General features: G+C 44.3%; 2 protein-coding genes across 2 annotated transcripts in view; one reads left to right on the forward strand and one right to left on the reverse strand.

Moving 5' to 3' along the window:
• Positions 1-7,760, forward strand: part of ITGA11 (integrin subunit alpha 11) — a 120,828-nt gene extending 113,068 nt beyond the window's left edge. The window contains exons 28-30 of the mRNA XM_081965201.1: positions 360-455; positions 4,162-4,275; positions 5,795-7,760. Of these exons, the coding sequence (XP_081821327.1) occupies positions 360-455; positions 4,162-4,275; positions 5,795-5,866 (282 nt within the window). The 3' untranslated portion in view covers positions 5,867-7,760. The remainder of the gene's footprint in view (positions 1-359; positions 456-4,161; positions 4,276-5,794) is intronic.
• A 3,369-nt stretch (positions 7,761-11,129) lies between these two features.
• Positions 11,130-18,682, reverse strand: FEM1B (fem-1 homolog B). The gene is made up of 2 exons (XM_081965216.1): positions 18,069-18,682; positions 11,130-12,831 (listed from the first exon to the last, which is right to left on the reverse strand). The coding sequence occupies exons 1-2, from the start codon at positions 18,506-18,508 to the stop codon at positions 11,196-11,198; spliced, it is 2,076 nt and encodes a 691-aa protein (XP_081821342.1). The 5' UTR covers positions 18,509-18,682; the 3' UTR covers positions 11,130-11,195.
• Positions 18,683-20,377: the final 1,695 nt, after the last annotated feature.

The following is a 20,377-nucleotide window of genomic DNA, read 5'->3' on the forward strand; positions in this document are numbered from 1 at the left end:
CACATCAAACCACATTGAGAGACCAAAAGGAATTATGAAGAGCAAATAGGCTACTTTGCTGCCCCCCTTTGTGTCAGGAGGCAGAATTCTTCTGGATGTGATCAGTGCGTTGATCTAAAAGAGCATTCTAGCCTCTGTAGGCAATAATGAATTAGAGTGAATCAATTCTGACTAAACTAGGTGGCCTGTCTCCTTATTAGGACATGTTCATATATGACTCTAAGCAATGGTTTGTTGGTTTGGTCAGTATATTGTGTGAACTTAATATTTATGGTTTCTTCCATCAAGCTGTAGTTAAAATCAAACATGCCTTAGCATTATGTGTGAAGAGAGCCACTGATTCTCTTCTATCCGTCTAGCTGAAATTCAAGACCCTGAGATGCATCTTTAATGCTGCCTTGCAGAGAGGGTTTCGCAGTCCCTTTGTCTTCAGAGAGGAGGATCCTAGTCGCCAGGTAAGCCCTTAGATCACAGGTCCTCTTCTCACTTGCTCCAGTCAACTTGACTCTTTGGAGGTCATAGTCACTTTAAGATGCTAATGGAAACTTAGGGATTATAGGAATCTATGAATTCTAGTTTCCACATTTCTTCTGATCCTGACCTTAGATTTGAAAAATACAGTATGTCCTTCCAGGCCAAAGAGGAGGAAGAGACGAAGATAGCAGCCACACCCATGCAATCAAAAAGCTGAATCTTTTTTATATGTGCCATAATATGTATTTAGAAGGGGCAGGGCTTTGACAACAGGCTTGTGGCTGAATTATTTGACCCCTCTTGTGGACACCCTTGACCATTCCACATGCTCCTCTCTGCGCTGGCCCTCTCTTCCCTAATTCAGTGGTGTAACAAATCTTGCTACTGATGACTTTAATATGCATTCAGTTCTAACTTCATGCCCTTTGGAGAAACTTGGCTTCAGCTGTCATTCTGGCATTAATAACAGCGCTCAAGGAATTTCTTAACACAGCAAGGCTTACAAGTCTTTCTATTACTGATAATAACAATCTTGTCATTATTAACGAAAAAGAAAATTAAAGTGGAATAATAACATTACTTAGTAAGCTTCCTTTAAAAGATCCGATTCCAAAACAGCTGGATATAAAGTTCATAACAAATTCATAAATTGTGGCAGGGATTGTACAATACAATACAATACAATAGCAGAGTTGGAAGGGACCTTGGAGGTCTTCTAGTCCAACCCCCTGCCTAGGCAGGAAACCCTACACCTTTTCAGACAGATGGCTATCCAACATTTTCTTAAAGACTTCCAGTGTTGAGGCATTCACAACTTCTGGAGGCAGGTCGTTCTACTGATTAATTGTTCTCACTGTCAGGAAATTTCTCCTCAGTTCTAAGTTGCTTCTCTCCTGGATTAGTTTCCACCCATTGCTTCTTGTTCTGCCCTCAGGTGCCTTGGAGAATAGCTTGACTCCCTCTTCTTTGTGGCAACCCCTGAGATATCGGAAGACTGCTATCATGTCTCCCCTAGTCCTTTCTCTTAAGCTAAACATACCCAGTTCCTGGATTGTAGTACATTACAGTCTGCATGAAGGACTAGAATGAAACTGATGAACATTCCAGCCATTCATCAGTTGCATATCCCCAGTGGGTGTGGTTTGAACTTTAACTGCCACAGCAATGTGCATCTGTCATCGGTGTGGGAGTTCAAAACCCCTGGAGGACAATGTGTTGCCAACCTTTAACCAAACGAATAGGCTGGTGTGTTCTAATGTTGAGGAGCACCTCATTTTAGAAATGAAGAATTATTTGAGGGAGAACAGTGGTTTTAAACAAAATTATATTTTTAATTCTGAAACAGATTGCTAAAGTAATGGATGTACAGAAACAGAGTGGAACTTAGCATAGCATTGCATATACTTTAACCTTCCTTTTTGGAGTTTGAACTAGTTTAGGAATTAATGGCCACCATGACAATCAGGTCATCCAGGTCATCACTGGCCTGATCAACACAGCAACGCCTTTCCTCAAAGCGGAAGAGATATGAGCCTTGGTGGCGCAGTGGTTAGAGTGCAGTAGTGCAGGCTACTTCTGCTGCCTGCCGGCTGCCTGCAATTTGTCAGTTCAAATCTCACCAGGCTTCAGATTGACTCAGCCTTCCGCCCTTCCGAGGTTGGTAAAATGAGGACCCAGATTGTTGTGGGGGCAACAGGCTGACTCTGTAAACCACTTAGAGAGGGCTGTAAAGCACTGTAAAGCAGTATATAAATCTATGTGCTATTTGCTATATTGTTTGGAGATGAGCTTTCTATGGACCAGTCACTTATTCATGATGATGGATTAACCAGGACTATCAAAGCATTCAGGAAGGCTGGTGGCTCATTAACATGGTACCTGCAGATACCAAATTGAACTGGAGGGTTTCTGGTTAGCACTTCAGGAATTTATAAACAATCAGGAACTCTGTTGATCAATCTCAGATCAGTGGAGGTGACCTGGATGTTTGATAGGATTGCCTGAGTAATTTTTAGCTTCTCTGGCAACTCTTTGCTTTTCTGAGGAATTGAAAATGAAGCAAACGAAGAGACCCCTAGAGTGATGTTGGTGGAAAATGAGATTGAATCTGAGGCATATGAATCAATCTGAGGTTGAATCACGTTTACTCTCTAGTGATCAGGGCGTTAACTCCACCCTTATGACATCTGCAGGAGACCATCTGCCAGCTTAATTGTTCATAACAACCCAGGCCCATTTAAGCAATGGTAGGTTGGAACAGCCAGTAACAATAATGTGCAAACATCTGGCCAGTAATCTCATAGATTATATCACTCATACTTTTTTCAAAAACTGGGTCAGCAGGATTACGAGGTGACACAGGACACATCTAGCAACCTTAACTGAGCTTTAGGATCTTGAGGAAGCCAATTTCTTTTGGGCATAAGTTCCATCCCTTGAGGACTTGATTCCTATTCCTTCTGGCTAAGGAATCAAGAAGGGATCAATGACTGAATTTGAGCAATGTATTCTTGAGGAAGGGAGATGTTCCAGCAATCTTAAAAGACAATCCAGCAGTTACCCATTTATATCCAACTTTTCTTTTTGAAAGAACATTAAGAAAACAGTGAGCAGCAACTTGTCAATCCTCTGAGATAAAGTCAGGAAACGGGAGTTGTTAGTAGTCTTGAAAAATAATTTAACAAATTCCTTAATTTTTGGATTAAAATCTTGAAAGTCTGTCAGCCCCCCTCCCGCTTCAATTTATACCTAACCTATTCAAGGTGTTGTCTGAATTTCTTTTTCAATTTCTGCTATCTACTACCCCAGGACCGGAATACTATTTCTGTAACTTTCCACATTCTCCTGAAGTTCTAACACACAATTACAGAGGCCTCTGGAAGTAGTAGATTGTCTGGATCCTTGGCACTTAGGATTTATGCCTAAACAAGGACGCAATCTGCAATTCTCGCTCTCACTGATGGCGGGACATGGAGGGAAGGCGGGCACACAGCTCTCCTTGTGCTGCTGTATCTTTCAGTGGCCTTTGGTATTGTCAACCAGGGTCCTTCTTGAGGGTTGGAAGTGGGAGGCATCATTTGTGGTTGTTTTGTTCCTTCCTGAATGGGCAAGTCTGGGTCAGTGGTTTCAGCAGGGAGAACAAACCCATGGGACGTAAGTCTTTCCTTCCAGCTTCTTTCTTCGGGGCTTAGGTATCCTGGAGGCTACCTATTCCAGTATATTTTGCTTTCCAAAACTGGGAGAAGAGAGGGCCTGCTGAAGTTCCCCCCATCAGTGGGAAGAAGCCCTGAAGAAATAGGCACTAAAGCACTTGCCCCTGACACAAAAGTTATTCTGCCTCTCATGGCCTTCCAAGCAGCTGAGAAACCCTAATTTTTCCAGAGAGCTTTTGCAGACCAAAATAGCTGGAACATTTATTGTTGTGGCTTTATCTACTTACCTATTTCCATTGCAGAACTAAAGTACTTCTTTCTTGCTTACAAACCTCCTTAAACCACCTCGGATGGAGCAGGAGCACCCTCTTCTGAGCAGTCGTGGCTCAGCAGCCACCAACAGAAGCGGCTGCCTTGCTTTTGCCGCCTTGCCGGCCGAGGACTCACCTTCTGGAACTCCCTGCAAATCATACTTGACTTCCTGGACCTTCCAAGAGTTCCATGTCACATCTCACTATTCTTTCCCCCCTTGTAGATTGCATTTGAGATCTCCAAAGTTGAAGAGCCCCACATCCCCATCTGGATCATAATTGGGAGCACGTTAGGTGGTTTCCTGCTGCTGGCACTCCTGGTGCTGGCACTCTGGAAGGTAAGCCTTCCTGCAACCACCCAGGGCAGGCGTGGATGTATTAGGATGAGCTCATTGCCAGGAATACTTCTACGACTTTAAGCAAGCTGCCCATTTCAGAGGCAGCGATTAATTGGGGCTAACGTTTTCCATGCAACCACAGTGAACCAAGGAGCCAAAAAACCATAATGCATTTTGTAACGCTGAATTCCCCTTGCCCAAATTCCCTTATCTTGGCATTACATGCATTGAGTTGTACTTGACACCCTCGGGAATACAGTAAAATAGTGGTTTAACATTTCTATAAATAGAATTTTTTTCCAAAAACCCTTTTAATGACAACACAGATTAGGCTTCCATTTTTGTGCATTAATCTACATTACCAGTTAATTCACACACACACATTTTTCATTATAGCAACAAACTAGCTAGTTATGACGGCCGCAGTGTCCTGAGGTCACATGATCACCTTTTGCCACCTTCTGACAAGTAAAGTCAGTGGGAAATCCAGATTCATTTAACAATGACGTTATTAGCTTAACAATTGCAGGGACTCACTTGACAACTGTGGCAAGAAATGCCATAAAATGGGGCGAAACTCACTTAACAAATTATCAGCAGCAGAAATTTGGGGCTCAAGTGTGGTCAAGGACTACCTGTATTGCAGTGTTGGGTTGCATCAACAGGGCACTGAGATAATAGGAAGATATAGTACCAGTCTACGCTGCACTGGTCTGCCCTCATGTGAAATACTGTCGGGTTGCTGAGGGATGAGAGAGGGAGAGAGAGAGAGGGAGGGAGAGGGAGAGAGGGAGGGAGGGAGAGAGAGAGAGAGAGAGAGAGGGAGAGAGAGAGTGGGGAGAGAGAGAGAGTGGGGAGAGAGAGAGAGAGAGAGAGTGGGGAGGGAGGGAGGGAGAGAGAGGAGGGAGAGAGACTCAAAGTGAGAACTCTTCCAGATTGCCTCCTGGAAATTTGAGTGGTGCATGCTGGAGCTTTCCCATAAAGGTTGATTAGCCATTTGTTTGGGAGGGTCTCAAATTTCCTGTCCTCAGCAAACTCTTGGATGAAGACCTCCAAGACCTTCCTCTCAACCCAATGATTTTGGGAGGTCTCTCAAAAACTCTGAATTTTTTGACGGCCAATACTGTACAAATATCCTTGTAAACTAATTTTTCCCTCATTCTAAACAGCACAAGAAGGAAAAACAGTTGTTGCTTATGGTCTTCCTATACTTCATTGTGGTTGCTTCTTTTCCTCAATTGAGGTTTTATATGCTGTATAACAGGTAGAAAATTAGGTGCTTTTTTCCCTTTTTTCTTCGTTTAATTTTAAAATGTTTGAATTTTTTCATACCATTCTTTAAGCAAAAGCGAAAAGTTAATGTAGCCTGTATGTCTTAATTAGGTGAATTACAGTTAAAATTTATGGCATGCAGTTTCAGGGATTTGTTCGTTAAACAATTGAAAGTTCTAGAGTTGGCAAATTCAGTCAAGGCATGAAAGTTACAGAAGATTTTCTGCTTTGTCTTGTATCTCTTTAGCTTGGCTTTTTTCAAAGCGCCACCCGCAAGAGAGATGCAAGCCAGGATCAGACCCCCAAAGATTTGGACTAAGGTTTCCATGGTCTTGAGTATCTCGGCCTGGCTTTTTTCTCACAAACAAGTTTACTTTGCTGCCTAGCCAGCCTCCGTTTGCCTTGATCAGTTTCCCTGTTAGCTGAAAGCAACCCAGCTGCTACGTGTTATCCTGCAAAGAAGCCTCCACCAGCAAGGACTTCAAACTGGTTTTGTTTCCTTCTGCCTAAGACACTGGAACTATGCAATAAGGACAGGGAGAGAGCAGATCCCCAAGGAGCAGCCTTCTCTTTAACATGACCTACTTGCCGGAAGACTCTTAGGAAGGGCCTCTAATCCTTTACGGCACATGCAAGATTCTTTGGGAGGATACGCTTCTCAGTCTGCATTTTCATTGGGGAAACTTCGCTCTTAAAATAAAAAGATGTGGAAAGTCTAGAAGATTCACAGAGATACTTGAGCTTTCACATTCCTTCGTTCAGCTGCCAAGGAGAAACAAACCAGACAGAAGCATCTACAGTGCACTTCCTTGAAAACCAATCACCTTGCTATCATAAAATGGTGTTTTATTCCAGATTACTTCGGGACTCACAAATCTTACCGGACAAAAGTTGATGCTTTCAAATCAGATCTGCACACCTGCTGTATGCAAATTGGGATCACTAGAACTAAGCGGAGATTAATTTGCAGACAGGCACAAGTAGCAGAGTTTTACTGTCAGGTATCTGAAGAGCAAAGAAAATGGATAGTCGATCAGTAATCATGTTACCAATTATCAGATTATATTTGCAAGTGTACCAGTAAAGCCGGACGCCCAGTGGTTCTGAAGGCCCAGGCCGATGATCCAATGCAGTGGCTTCTGCATACAATATTTTTTCATTCTCAAAGCAAGGAGTGCAGAAGTCCTCATGAAGAGAACCCACTAAGCAACCTACCAGCTTTTCTTTCAAGTTCTTGTGTGGAAATCGTATTTTTATATGCACTGAACAAATACCCCATTATAAGCACCTTAATGCAAATCTTCAATCCTCAGCTGTATATACTTACTTAGAAAATGTTTAACTTTCTTATTTTTAAGGTGACTTTAAGAAAACCAGTTTGAAGAATTTTCCCCAAGTTGTTCAATTTCCAAAATCAACGAGTGAGGAAAATTGTAGTATATGTATATACTTCTGTATATTGGAAAGGGTTTAATTGACTATTTTTCTTCTTTTGCATATACTTATTTATGGCAGTGTTAATATTGATAAGTGAAAATGAGATATTGGTTCAGCTGAATTCAGTAACATAAATTGTACCACTAGGTTTTTTTTTAAAGAATAGGGCAAAAGATTAAACAGTTTTAAAATATGTTTAAATATTCTCCTTTGCCTACAGCCAGTTTTAATGCAGTATAAATATAACTTTCCCATTGGCTGAATATTACACACTCAGCTCTGACATTCAGTGGAAGAATCTGGTTACTCAAGAACTTAACAGTGGTGAGAGGCTGTAGCTGAGCAACCTGAAGCCCTCAAAAGCCACGAGGTTTCTTGGCACCCCAGTGGCATCGTCCTTAATGTGAAAGAAAAGAGGGGGCTATTTTGTGATGGGAAATAGTCCTATTAATTGCAATGAATATCACATTTAATTCAAATCAACATTAGTTTTCTGTCCACTTTTGGGCTTGAGGCATAAAAAAACCCAAGTGGACCCTTGACTGACCCACTCAAAAATCTACTCACACATATCAGGACATTTTAGTGATAAAGTGAAGCTGTTGCTTTCACAGATGGTGTAGAGGCAGGCAGGAAGTCTCTTTAGAAGAAGCAAAATGGACTCTTAAGATCAACTGTTGTGATTTTATTTTTTTAATTTGCTTTGCGAAGGATGTGATAGTTTTTCTTTTTCAAGACAACTTAGAAATATTTCAAATAAATTCCATTTGGATAGATATTCTGCCTACATTCTGGACTATATATTTGAATACTGTTTATATCTGCCATGCTGTTTCTCATTCTTCACCCCGTATGTTTTTGCTCCTTTGATTGTTGGAATATTTTAAGCCTGAACAAGCAACTGCCTTAAAAGCCTGAGGTGGCTAATACCTCATTTTATACCAAAATCCCAGTCCTTACCTTAGGATGGATCTTGACAGACTTGAACATTGGGCCCTATCTAACAAAATGAAATTCAATGTAGAGAAAAGTAAAGTCTTACACTTAGGCAGGAAAAACCAAAAGGACACATATAGAGTGGGTGAAGCCAGGCTTAATAGCAGTGACTGTGAGGGGGATCCTGCAGTCTTAGTGTACAACCAGCTAAATATGAGCCAGCTGTGTGCAGCGCCAGCCAAAAAAGCCAATGAGATCCTAAATTGCATTAACAGAGGAATACAATCAAGATCAAGTGAAGTACTTAAACAACTCTATAAAGCCTTAGTAAGACCACACCTAGAATCCTGCATCCAGTTTTGGTCGCCACACTATAAAAGGTTGAGACCCTAGAAAGAATGCAGAGAAGAGCAGCCAAGATGATGAGGAGACTGGAGGCTAAAACATCCAATGAACAGTTGCAGGAACTGGGCATGGCTAGTCCAGTGAAGAGAAGGACTAGGGGAGGCAAGATAGCAGCCTTCCAATATTTGAGGAGCTGCCACAGAGAAGAGGGGGTCAAGCTCTATTCCAAGGCACCCAAAGGCCAGACAAGGAACAATGGATGGAACCTGATCCAAGGAAAGATTCAACCTGGAAATAAGGAGGAACTTTCTGACAATGAGAGCAATCAACCAATGGAACAGAAGTTGCCTTCGGAAGTTGTGGGAGCTCCATCACTGGAGGCTTTAAGAAGAAACTGGGCTGTCATCTGTCAGAAATGGTGTAGGGTCTCCTTGTTGCGGGGGATTGGATTAGATGACCTACCAGGTTCCTTCCTGCTTGCTCTGCTCTGTTCTATCCTATTTCATTCTATTCTATTTCTTTGCATTCCTTTCCATTCTATTCTAAAGTAGACTAGATTGCAATATACTCTTCAGATGAAAAGAAGCAGAACATCTCTTCATATTAGACACTGGGAATCAACAACAGGAAGACACTTTCCTCCAATGGCAACAATATGGCCCTTACATGTTCTGTTTTAGGAAGACACATAAAATATTCTTGAAACAAACAGTAACCTATAGTTGGATGCGAGCCATGTACTTTTCCAGTGGGACTGAAGGGCAAAGGATATCAACCATCTCAATTGTAGCCTATCAGCTCACACAAAGTTCATTGCTTGTATCGCTATTTTCCAAATCTAATCTGTTCAATGAAATTTCTTGGGACAACTCTTGATATTATGTTCATTCGAAGCCTTTTACTTGTGCTTAAAAGAAACACAATAATTACACAGTTAATTAAATTAAACCAAAAACAAAAATAACCATGTATATATTTTTAAATCTTTAACCCAGTTTTCATTGTTCAAAATAAACTCCATGGCCAGGTTTTCCAAGACACACTTACAAGTAGGACCACACATTGAGTTTTCAGAGTCTGCATTGTTATGGCTTTGAAGAACTGAATTTTCTAAGTTGCTGAACCAGCTACAAAATACACAACTAATAAATTGTAGCATGAGGACAAGCCAACAAATTAGTTCTGTTTCACATCATTTGATGTGATTATTCGTTTCAAGCATCATTTGGAAAACTACAATGGCATGTTTCAAAAAAACCTGTAATTTATAAATAACAATCATTGCTTTCATTAAAAAAGTAACAACAGAAAGCAAAGGTATTATAGTTTATCACTGAATTCTAGAGTTGAAAGAGGTCTTGCTCCATGCAGGCATCTACTGGGTATTCTTCAAAATCATACTTCCCTCCCTTGGATTAACACACACTTGCCATTCTTAAACATTCTAGGATTTACAAAGCAATTGTTGCAACTGACAAATCAGTGGATTAACAGGAAAGAAGGCAGGCACAACAATCAGAAATAGAGGCAATGCATGTGTTTTACAATATTTTGCATCTATTTGAAAAGGGAAAGTTTATATGCAATGGGCAGAATCCACTTCCCCCCTCAAAAAAAAACATTATGCCCTTACTGATGTCAAAGAGGCAGCAGTAACAGATCATATTTGCAATGTGAGAAATTAGAATTAAGACCTGGTTTCACATTCAAGATTTTATTTGTAGTACAAACACATACCTGTGCCCAGAATGTCTTTCCCAAATAGAACTGACTCATTTTTTTAAAAATGACAGACCATTCTTCCACATTTTGACAAAGTGACATTTAAAATAATGGCAAGTGCTTCCAAAGACCTGTCAAAACTCCAGCTCTAGACTGCTGACGTTTCTGCTAAAGAGATGCTTTCCCAGATAAAGCATTTTTTCACACAATCAAATTACTACAAAGAATTAACAAGATGGCCTTGGGAGGGGGGCATTTTGTCGGGGAGGGGAAAATCCTAAATGGAGCCATGATCAATAGATTGAAAACACATTATTTTCAGGGCAGGACAATGTCAATTATTCTTCCCTGATCCTTCCTGCTACAATTTTCAAATATTATTTTTAAAAAAATATGAGCTCATCTTTTGAAAAAATCCTTGCTTGCCAACTAGTTGGAAGATAGTAGGAAAACGCATTTCAGATAAAATTCTAGGTGAGGGGCCTATCCAAAACCACCACACTTACCCATACACACATAAATACCCACAGCATTTTTGCTCTACTGAAAAAATACTTCTGCATAAAGCACTGAGTTGGAAGAGTTGTGGCAATACTTTTTTTCTAAGAATCAATGAAAAATATACTATCAAGCAGCCCATTCTCTTTTCTGAAGTTCTGCCTCATGAGAAATAATCGGTTATTTTCATTTCACTGCAAGCAGAAATTGGAAATAAAAGTTGTCGATATCAGTGGGAATGAAAAAACGTTAAAAAAAACCAGGCTGGTGAAGAATACATTTCCCTGGATTGTGTTATATGTGTCAATAAAATCCCAGCAATAATTCTCACCTCCATCTGCCCCCCACCCCACCTCCCACCCGCACTGGATGACTCCCCAGACTGCTGCATAGGTACGTAACTGGCTCGATCTATCAAATGCAAAACACTTGGCAGGTAGCTGCTTAAAGCATTCTTGGCTGTCAATGGTGAAACCCGTGTGCATCAGAGTACTGTATCAAAATATTTTACCCTTATTCTAATTTAGAGTTTGCTTTGTTCTCCTCAAAGGTGACACATTTGGAAACCAAAGCAAAACACTGAAGAGCTGACTGGCGCCTAGGGGCGTGCCTGAAAAAAATGGGAAAGGAAAGGAGATGCAAACTCTCTGCCTGACATTTTATTTGACCCTTCATGGAGGGAAAGTGAGAGATCACCATCTAGATGCGGCCTAGTGGAATTCTACAAATTCTTCCAACGCTTTGGGGATCTGATTGTGATAACTGATGTGATGAACCCGCACAGCTCGAGCAGCCAGGCACTTCAGGCTCAGTTTCATTTGAGTCTTCAGGAGGATTTCAGACACCCCCGTCGTACTTTTGTCGAGGGGAGTTTTTTTCTGTTTGTTTGTCATATCAGTATGAGCACCAGCCTCAACCAAGCTGATGATGATAGAATGCAAGGTCAAAAAGTCACTAATGGGCCTGTTGTACTGGACTATGACATGCAGCGGAGTGTTGCCCTCCTGGTCCACTGCGTTGACGTCAGCGCCACAGTCCAGAAGGAGCTTGGTGACCAGGGCGTTAGGGAAGCTGCAGACATCGTTGGTGTGGAAATCATCGACTGGCGTACCTGAGTTGACGGCGTGGTGCAACAAACTAGACCCATCTCGTGTCCTGGGATCCAGGTGGATTAAGTTATAAATCTGTTTATTAATTCGTGATTGTTCCTCGTCCCTACACTGGGTTTTGGTTGAGATGCACACCAAGTACAAGAAGGTAAAGATATTGCATTCATAGTTGTCCATGGCTGTGTGAAGCTCGGCTTCTGGAGAGCTTTTGACCCTGGCCATGCCTTGCTCTATCTCCAGGACGCTACATCTCAAGACGCTCTCAATGTCCTTGGCTTTCACAGGCTCATTCAAGTGTATCATCTGAGAGAAAACTTGAGCGAATCGGAGAAGGTCCTTGTGGGTATTCCGACTGCCTCTCTGTCGCAAATGCAAAGCATGGAGCCAGAGCTTAATGCACTGTTCAAACTGCATGTTATCGGCGTAAACAGCACCACGGTAAATAATTGGATGCGACACATCAATGTTATCAGAGCCCAGGATCCGCTCACGGACAATGAGGCCCTCCATGTGCAAAGCATCTCGGTCCTGGCGAATGCATTCTAGCTCCTGAGGAGTTCGGCATTCCGTCCGGTTGCCATAGGCTTCTATCTGGGGAAGGATGTCCTTCTCTATAAGGTTCTCGCTATCTCTGTACCGCTCGAGCATGGCTAAATATAAATAATGATACGTTTTCATGATGTCGTAATTTTCCCGGTCGTTTGCAAAGGAGGCACCCAGGAGTTCCAGAGCTTCGATCCTGCTCTTGCGGTCACAGTCGGCATGCGCCAACAACAGCTCCACAACATCAGCTTTACAGCTCTCCGCAGCTACCTTCAGCGGTGTCATTCCATGGCCATTCACCATCATGGCAGATTTCCACTTGACCAGCTCCCGGACAATCTCCAAGTGACCCGCCTCAGCTGCAAAGTGCAATGCTGTAGCGCCACAGTGGGCTTTGGCATTGGGATCAGCATGCTGCTCTAGAAGGAAGCGCACCACGTCGACATGGCCCTTGTAGGCAGCAATCATAAGGCAAGTGTTGTCATACTTGTTAGCGATGCTGATGTTGGCATTGTTCTCCACAAGGTATTTGACGATGTCCAGCCTGCCGTCAAAGCAGGCAGCCCGCAGAGGGGTGGAATTGGTCACAGTAGTGTGGTTAACATTTGCTCCATGGCTTACCAGAAGCTTGACAACTTCGAAGTGGCCAGCCCCAGCTGCACACCACAGGGCCGTGGCTCCATCAATGACATAACTATGGAAAAAGAAGAGAGAGAAATTGTGTACAAGAGCTGTACTTTTAGCCCAGGCTTTAAAACAAGTCCATGAGAAATAAGTGATGGAGCTTCTCTGGTCAGAGAGACCATTCAGAAGGAGGGAGAGTGCAAAGGACGGGTATTAAATGAAAGACCAAGGGTAGCCTTAAGGATTGTGCTTTTGTATAGGCACAATAACAGGGCAGCTATACACAGTAGGTTCTGTACATTGGAGAATACGAGGCCAGTTTTTAAAGTGCAATTTCACACAACAGTGAAACAGTCTAATCCATAAATAAGCCAGCTGGTAGGAACTATTTGCCAGCGACATTAAGAGACAGTTTACAAGATACAACCATGGCACCCAACAGATATACTAAAGAGCACTATAGCTAATAACTGATCAAAAGCATGAGCACATTCTAATAGATGAGCTATGGTCCTTAAATATGTTCTCTTATAAGACATGCATGACTCTGGATGGAAAAGCCCCACAATTCTGAGAAAGGTCACCAAAGTTTAAGCAAATGCATGCATGAAAAGTTCAGGGGGGGGAGGGGGAAGACTTCTGCTCATCTCATTTTGCTTAAAAGGGTGGTAGCAATTTATAATCTCAGGAAAACTCCATGATATAAACCAGAGAGACAAGTTCATTCATTGAAGGGATGCAACGGTACAGCTTTTCATGTTGTGAAACAGAGGGAACTAGTAAATCCAAAGTATGTTAACCAACTGAACATAAGTTTATTATGCAACCCCCCCCCCCCCAAAAAAAAACGAAGTAGCAGAACTAGCAGAATTTAAACGAAGCTACTCAGGTGTGTGTGTGTGTGTGTGTGTGTGTGTGTGTGTTTCTGGCAAAGTTCGTTTTTTATTACTGTTTAATTAAATAACCAAATGTATCTGGCATCTTCTTAGAAAAGGCAACTATGTCTCCATGTCACCCTTTCACAGGAGGTCTCACCTCCCGCTACTGTCCCACCCTTTCCAGGATAGTTGGTGAGTGGAGGGAAGTTACGGGAAGGGAGTTCAAAAACAACAGGCAACCTCCTGGTGCAGTGAAACACTTGGGTCCAAAGTGGCTTAGAGGAAAGAAAAAACGGAGCCTAAAAGTTCATTATTCCAGGCTGAGATGAGGATCCTTTGACAGAACCTATAGTACGGCTTCATCCAAATTTGCTTTGCCAGGGAATTGTGGATAATTTTTTTAAAAATTCTGCAGCTCTTTGGTTTTCCTCTTCTAACTTGTTGTGGATCTGTTGAGTGCAACGGATGCTTCAGGGGAAGCCCCTTCCGTATTCTCTTCCGACACGCTCCATAGACTCTTAAATAGTTTCTTCTGGATACCAGAAGCGACTGTCTGCAGTGTCTTTTTAAAGGATACCCCTGTGAACTAATGATAATTTAAAAGAGCTCCTTTAACAAGCCTAATGGGACGGAAGCAAAGCCAGTGAAGTTTAGCTACAGGCTCTACCTATCTAGTTCCCAGTTCCAGCACTTAAAATTCAACTTTGATAGAGCTTCAAATTAGGAGTTTTCAGAGGAAGCTAGTGATCTTCCCACCTCCAATTAGACAATTTCTCCTGTTCAATTCTCCCTTCTCAAAACAGAAAAAAAAAGCTTTTGTACTCAAATATTTTAACATAAAATCACTTTCATTTTATCTAATTAGATGTTTCAACATAACTTGTCCTATCTTACCTAATCCATTTCACCAGGAGCAGAGAGCAAGTGGGATGTCTGGCTGTACTTAGGCCTCTCTAAGCCCCCCTCCTTGGTGGTCTGTCCCACAGCTCTCAGCCACCTCACTCTTCAGCGATGTCACAGAAAGAAATTATCAAGTGGATTTGGCCAAAAAGAGAGAGAGAAAGGTGGCCAATGAAACAGTAGATACCGTGTCTCCCCAAACAATAGACCTACCCCAAAAACAAGCCCTAGGCCATTTTTCATACCTGAGCCTAATACAAGTCCTACCCCCAAAATAAGCCCTAGTTATGCGCCACCCACCACCACCATTTGACTGTACAAGGTGGGGTGGTGTAAGTGTAAAAATGAAGCTAAGGTGGGGGGATGGAGCTGCCCCACAGGCCCTGCACCCGCTTACTTTACCACCACTGCAGCCAGGGTTCCCACAACGTGGCACCTGTTGCGCCGCTGCCCGACTTCTTCTGTGGCTGCTTACAGTCGCTCATGGCCAGATGCCACGTGGTGCATCGCGCCAGTTCCACTGCTTGTGGCAGGATGCCGTGGGGAGCAGTGCGCCGTTGCCACTGCTCACACACACAACAGCATAACACACCACAAAGCCTCCCACCGCAAACGGTCGTACCAGCGCAATGAGCCCTGTGGGGTATGGCCACGAGTGGCTGGAGAAGACAGGCAGTGGCACGACAGGTGTCGGGGCATGGGAGGCCTGGTTGCGGTGGTCCTAAGGTAAGGGGGTCTCCCGAAGACCTGGTGCTTATTTTGGGGCCCAACAGGAAATAAGACCAGGTCTTATTTTCAGGGAAACACAGTATGTATGAAATGCTCAGCATTGCATGATTAAGCAGTTCGTATTTGTCCTTTGGTATGATATCTTTAAGTGAAATAAAGAATTTTAGTTTCACAGAAACAAGATCTTCTAAACCAGTAAAATGCCAGTCTGACTGGAACGAACAGAGTAAGAAAACTGAAATGCACCCAAATTCTTCCCGATCAGATCTTTAAGCCCTTTTCCCAGTACTCCCAATGCTTCCCCTCAGGAAATACATAAAGAAAGCTCCCTACACTGAAAGACCTTCAAGGCTTCCCCAATAGCTGCCCACAATATTCCACCGAAATATAGAGCGGCTAATGCTCAAAGGCTTCGTGTCTTTTCTTTTTGCAGGCAGTCACGGTAATAATGTAGGAAACGCCAGTGTTTCTTAATGGGCGGAGCTCTTTTCCTACAAAAACATTAAGATCCCTGAATCTAATTATTGTCCTCATATAATGCAAACAGACTTGATTATGACCGTGAACAGTCCTGTGATCTGGACTTAGTACATTAACCTAAATAAGGTATGCTTGAATAGATGCTTAATTTCTCACAGCCTTCTTGCCTTCCCTTGTAGCTTCCCAATTTTCCAACGAACTCCTGCCTTGCAGGAGAGAAAAATCATTCATGGCCCTAACAATAACAGGAGGTTCAGAGGCAGGGGTCCCCAAACTTGGCAACTTTAAGACTTGTGGTCTTCAACTCTCAGGATTCTCCAGCCCGCTCGGCTTTTAGCTTTCTTTTTAGCTTTAAGTTCCTAAGTTCCTGCTGTGATTTAATGTTGCTGACCTCTTTTCTGCAGATATTAACTACTCCTTAGTATATTTCTCTAGTGATTTCACCCATATTTTATTTCATATAACATGCCCCTTTTGCTTCATAGCTTAGTCAAACCATCATGTACACTAATAGTGGTTACCCAAGTTGACCTCCCCTTTTCTTCCCATTGAACAGTGTGTAATTGTACTTTCAATATCTTATTTTTGAGAAGTTCCCCTCCCTCCCCATTCTCCCTTACGGATTTCTGTCCATGACATCCCACTATTACTTCCCTCACCTTTTGGAAACTGTCTCTGGGAAATCTACATACTCTAATTTAGTTTTTTGACATATTTTAAACCAGGGCCCCTCAAACTTGGCAACTTTAAGACTTGTGAACTTCAACTCCCAGAATTCTCCAGCCAGCAGTTTTAAAGTTGCCAAGTTTGATCTAATTGGAGAGACTACAGAGGAAGGGATTACAAGAGAGTAAATTATGCGGCTGGGGAATTCTGGGAGTTGAAGTCCACAAGTCTTAAAGTTGCCAAGTTTGAAGACCTCCGTTTTAAACACTACCATGATATATTTTATTCCAGCTGTCTTGCTTTTGCTTCTTCAACCAGTTCTTCCTTATTGGCTAGGATCAGATCTAGAAGAGCCAATCTCTTGGCCCCTTTTCTCCTTTCTGGAAAACGACCCAATGGACAAGGCCAGGGAGAAGTAGATGAGATCTCCAGGTGAAGTTTGCTATTATGACTATATACGCCCTGGCCTCTTGCAGCTGAAGTCCATAAGTCTTAAAAGTTGCCAAGTTTGAAGACCTCTGTTCAGAGGGAATGAAATGATAAAAATGCCTAGGGGTGAGCAAGTAGTAATTAATAGAATGAAGGACATGGATTTCCACGAAGAACTAAATGGGTTGCCTCTCCACAGTAGGGACAGAATCAAACAGGGTGTGTGGGAATCAGCAAGTTATCTAAATGACCTGATCTTCCCAAAACAGAATAGCTTTCTTCGAGCCAGATTTAACAGTCTTCCTTCAGCATTCCTCCAGGGCAGGTATAAGAGAACACCTATAGCAGAACGGGTTTGTGTATGTGGTAAAGGAGAAGTGGAAGATAATTCACATGTTCTATTACACTGCGAGCTATACAGAGCTTGTAGGTCTGCACATATTCTCCCCTTGTTAGAGAGATTGCCAGGGAGGGCAGACAATTTTTATCTAGGCTTTCTCCTCCAGGACACTAACCCGGTTACCACGTATGCAGTGGCAAAGTTCTGTGCTGCTGCAATGTCCATAAGAAAAAAAAGGGCTACAGAAGTATAGTTGTCATCTTGTACCAATTATCTGGACATATCTCTTAACAATCTTTGGACCATTGTATTTACTCCTATACTTAAGAGCGTTGCCCCCAGGTAAACCAGGGAGTGACCCGAACAATCTGAGAACATGTATGTTATTTTCCACTTGTAATGTCAATACTTTTTTAATTATATCTTAATGTCAGTACTTTTTAACATATTGTAAACATTAATGTGTATTGCTGGTTTTTGACCGTATTAAAGATTTACTTACTTACCTAGGGGTGAGAAAGGAGGCAGCGAGAGGATGGCAAATCCTGCACACATCACCTCCTGTTGCATGCAACTTATCTCAAAACTTATGGGGATGAGTCCAATGTCAGACTGCTCCCCTTCCTAATTATAGTCCAGCGTGTTCAGAGTTACACCACTGGGAACAAATAGGCAACCTCGTTCTCCCACTTGTAGGGATCGGGGACCATCGTTCATTTGACACCGATGCCATCCAGGTGGGAGGAAGATGCCCACCTCACCATTTACACACGCAGGCACCCCTGAAGGCCGCTGCCACCAAGCGGACCCCGCTCCCCTCGCCCCCCACCCGGGAGCAGGAGCCTAAGCCGGGTGCCTGTCCAGGCCAGCGGCGGCCGCACCTACCCGTCGAAGCGGACGGTGCCGGTCTGCTGCGTCTGCACCCGGTAGTGCTCCAGCAGCAGGCGCACCACCTTGGCGTGCCCGTTGCGCGCGGCGATGATGAGCGGCGTGGATCGCTGCCCGCCTTGGTGCGTGACGTGGCCCAGCAGGTAGCGGACGTCGCCCTCGGAGCGGTTGAGCAGCAGGGCGGCCAGGGTCAGCACCCGGCCCTCGCTGGCCGCCTTGTAGACGTAGCCGGCCAGGCTCTCCATGGCCGCCTGCTCCTGCGGGGACCGCCACCGCGCCCCGCCGGCCTCCCCCGGAGGGGCCGGCGCCGGCCGGGGCTCCTCCCGCTCTCCCCCCTCCGTGGCTCCGCAGCGGGCACGGGCATGCGGGCCGACCCCCTTGGGGTCCGGGGGGGCGCCGGCGCTCCTCGTCGTCCCGCCGCTCCCGTCGCCCACCATGCGCGGTCAGTTACACGGGCCCCATGGCCGGCCGTGTCCGCGTCTGCCGGGCAGCGCTCCTCCCGGGAAGGGGCCCTCGCGGCGCAGCGTCCGCCGGGAGCGCCGGGGCGCCCGTCCTTGTCCCCGGCCGCGATCCTGCAGGAGCCCCGCGGAGGGCGACCGGCGGCGGCGACACCCGGAGGAGCAGCGAAGGGCCGAGCCGCGGAGGCCTTCCCGGAGCGCCCAGGAAGGAGGACGGAACGCTTCCTGGCATGCTACGGGTGCCCGGAAGGATCGCGGCGCTGTCGCTGCGGAGGGGCGGGGTTGGTGGCTACGGGCTACGGAACGTCGGACGCGCCCTTCCGAGAGTCCAATCGGCGTCAGTTGTTCTTAGCGCTCTTGCCTGGTCCCGGAATCGAAAGCAGCCGTCCAGTCCTCAAGAAAACCAATCCGTCCCGGAAACTGCTGCTCAGACGAAGTGAGTTCCGGAGCCCAAACGGTCCTGGCTGCTGAGCGGTGCCGGTGTCTCCCGTCCTGCCTGTTTCCTGCGGAGAGAGCGGCAGGGGGGCGTCGTGGATGGAGCCACTGGCACGCTGGGCTCCCTGCACGCGCCCAGCCATGATTTGTGTGAAACCGCTATTCTTCGATTGCAAACTACTATAGGACCGATGGGGTTTGGTCGCTTTAAACCTGGTGCGCGGTGCAAGCTCAGCCGTCAAAATCTCTTTTCGGGCTCTTGATGGGGAATGCTAAAGCTCGTCCTCCAGGCCAGCAGCCCCGAAGCTTTTGCAATTCCTGACCCAACGTCAGGATGAGGTCCTTTCCTTGGTCCAGGCTTGGCAAGGGAGAACTTCCTTCCCTTCTGGCTTTAACTTAATCTCTGTTAAATTAACTGACTCCAATGCAACTGAATATGTGGCATACACGGCCCTGTTTGTTTCACGGGATAAATTGTTTTTTCACCTTCTGCCTGATCTGAGATTGTAATAAACTCTCTATATATTTGACCATATGATACGGAGATGTGTAGTTTTACTTCTAGGACAAGAATATAAAAGCTCAGTCTAAACAGGATACAAAACTTGAAAGTTAGAGAAAAGTGAATTCTGGGGTCCTGGTGGAATTTCCTACGTTGCACTGAAACTGTTCAACAATTGTCACCTGTTGTGTGGGTTGCCTCTTTTGGCAGAAATTGTGAGCAGCAGCGTTGCTTTCCGCCTGTGACTTGCTCCAGAGGCCTTCAGGGGGACTCAGCCTTTGTGCTGCCATACTGCCCATTTATAGTACCAACTGCCTCAGTAATGTGATCTTGCTAATTGGACCCAAGGCCTGTTCTATATTGGTTTCAGTAACAAAATGAATAGTTAATTCAGAGTCGTGCAATTGGAGATGCTGCCACCTGTAGAAATAACACAAGGCCAATTTCATGTATTATGTAAGGACCTGATTCAACCACCAGACTCTTTCCAAAGCCTGCACCAAAGAGGCAAGGGCAAAAAGAATGGAGAGTCTCTGTTGTGGATAATTCAATTTCCACTTGTTCTTCTTGCCCCAACCCTCATGATCCTTGATAGGATCTTTACTCTTAATCTCCCAGTATAGATGATCTGAACATGAGCATTGCACATGCATCAAAGCTCCTCAGGCTGGCAGGCAGAGATGTTATGCCACAAAAGCAGGAGAGAGAAGATCCCCCCTCCAACCCCCATTCTTTGAGGTTACAGTTTCTCACTGCATAAATATGGTCGTAAATTGGATTGCTTCAGTTCAGGAGTTAGCAAATTGTTGCTGTATATTCTGATTTGTGCAATTTTCAGTGTACTTACATATCAATAAGTACTGGCTTCATCATCACCATTTTAGCCATTGTCTGTGCACTGCATGTTGAAG

Source organism: Natrix helvetica (assembly GCF_964273705.1).
Source record: "Natrix helvetica genome assembly, chromosome: 12".
NCBI classification, from domain to species: domain Eukaryota; kingdom Metazoa; phylum Chordata; class Lepidosauria; order Squamata; family Natricidae; genus Natrix; species Natrix helvetica.

What these genes read in the sequence shown, in the direction of transcription:
- FEM1B (XM_081965216.1), bottom strand. Translation starts at nt 18,508, where the DNA reads ATGGTGGGCGACGGGAGCGGCGGGACGACGAGGAGCGCCGGCGCCCCC. An exon ending in GGCACCGTCCGCTTCGACGG is followed by an intron (nt 12,832 to 18,068) that starts GTAGGTGCGGCC and finishes CTTTTTCCATAG; the next exon opens with TTATGTCATTGATGGAGCCA.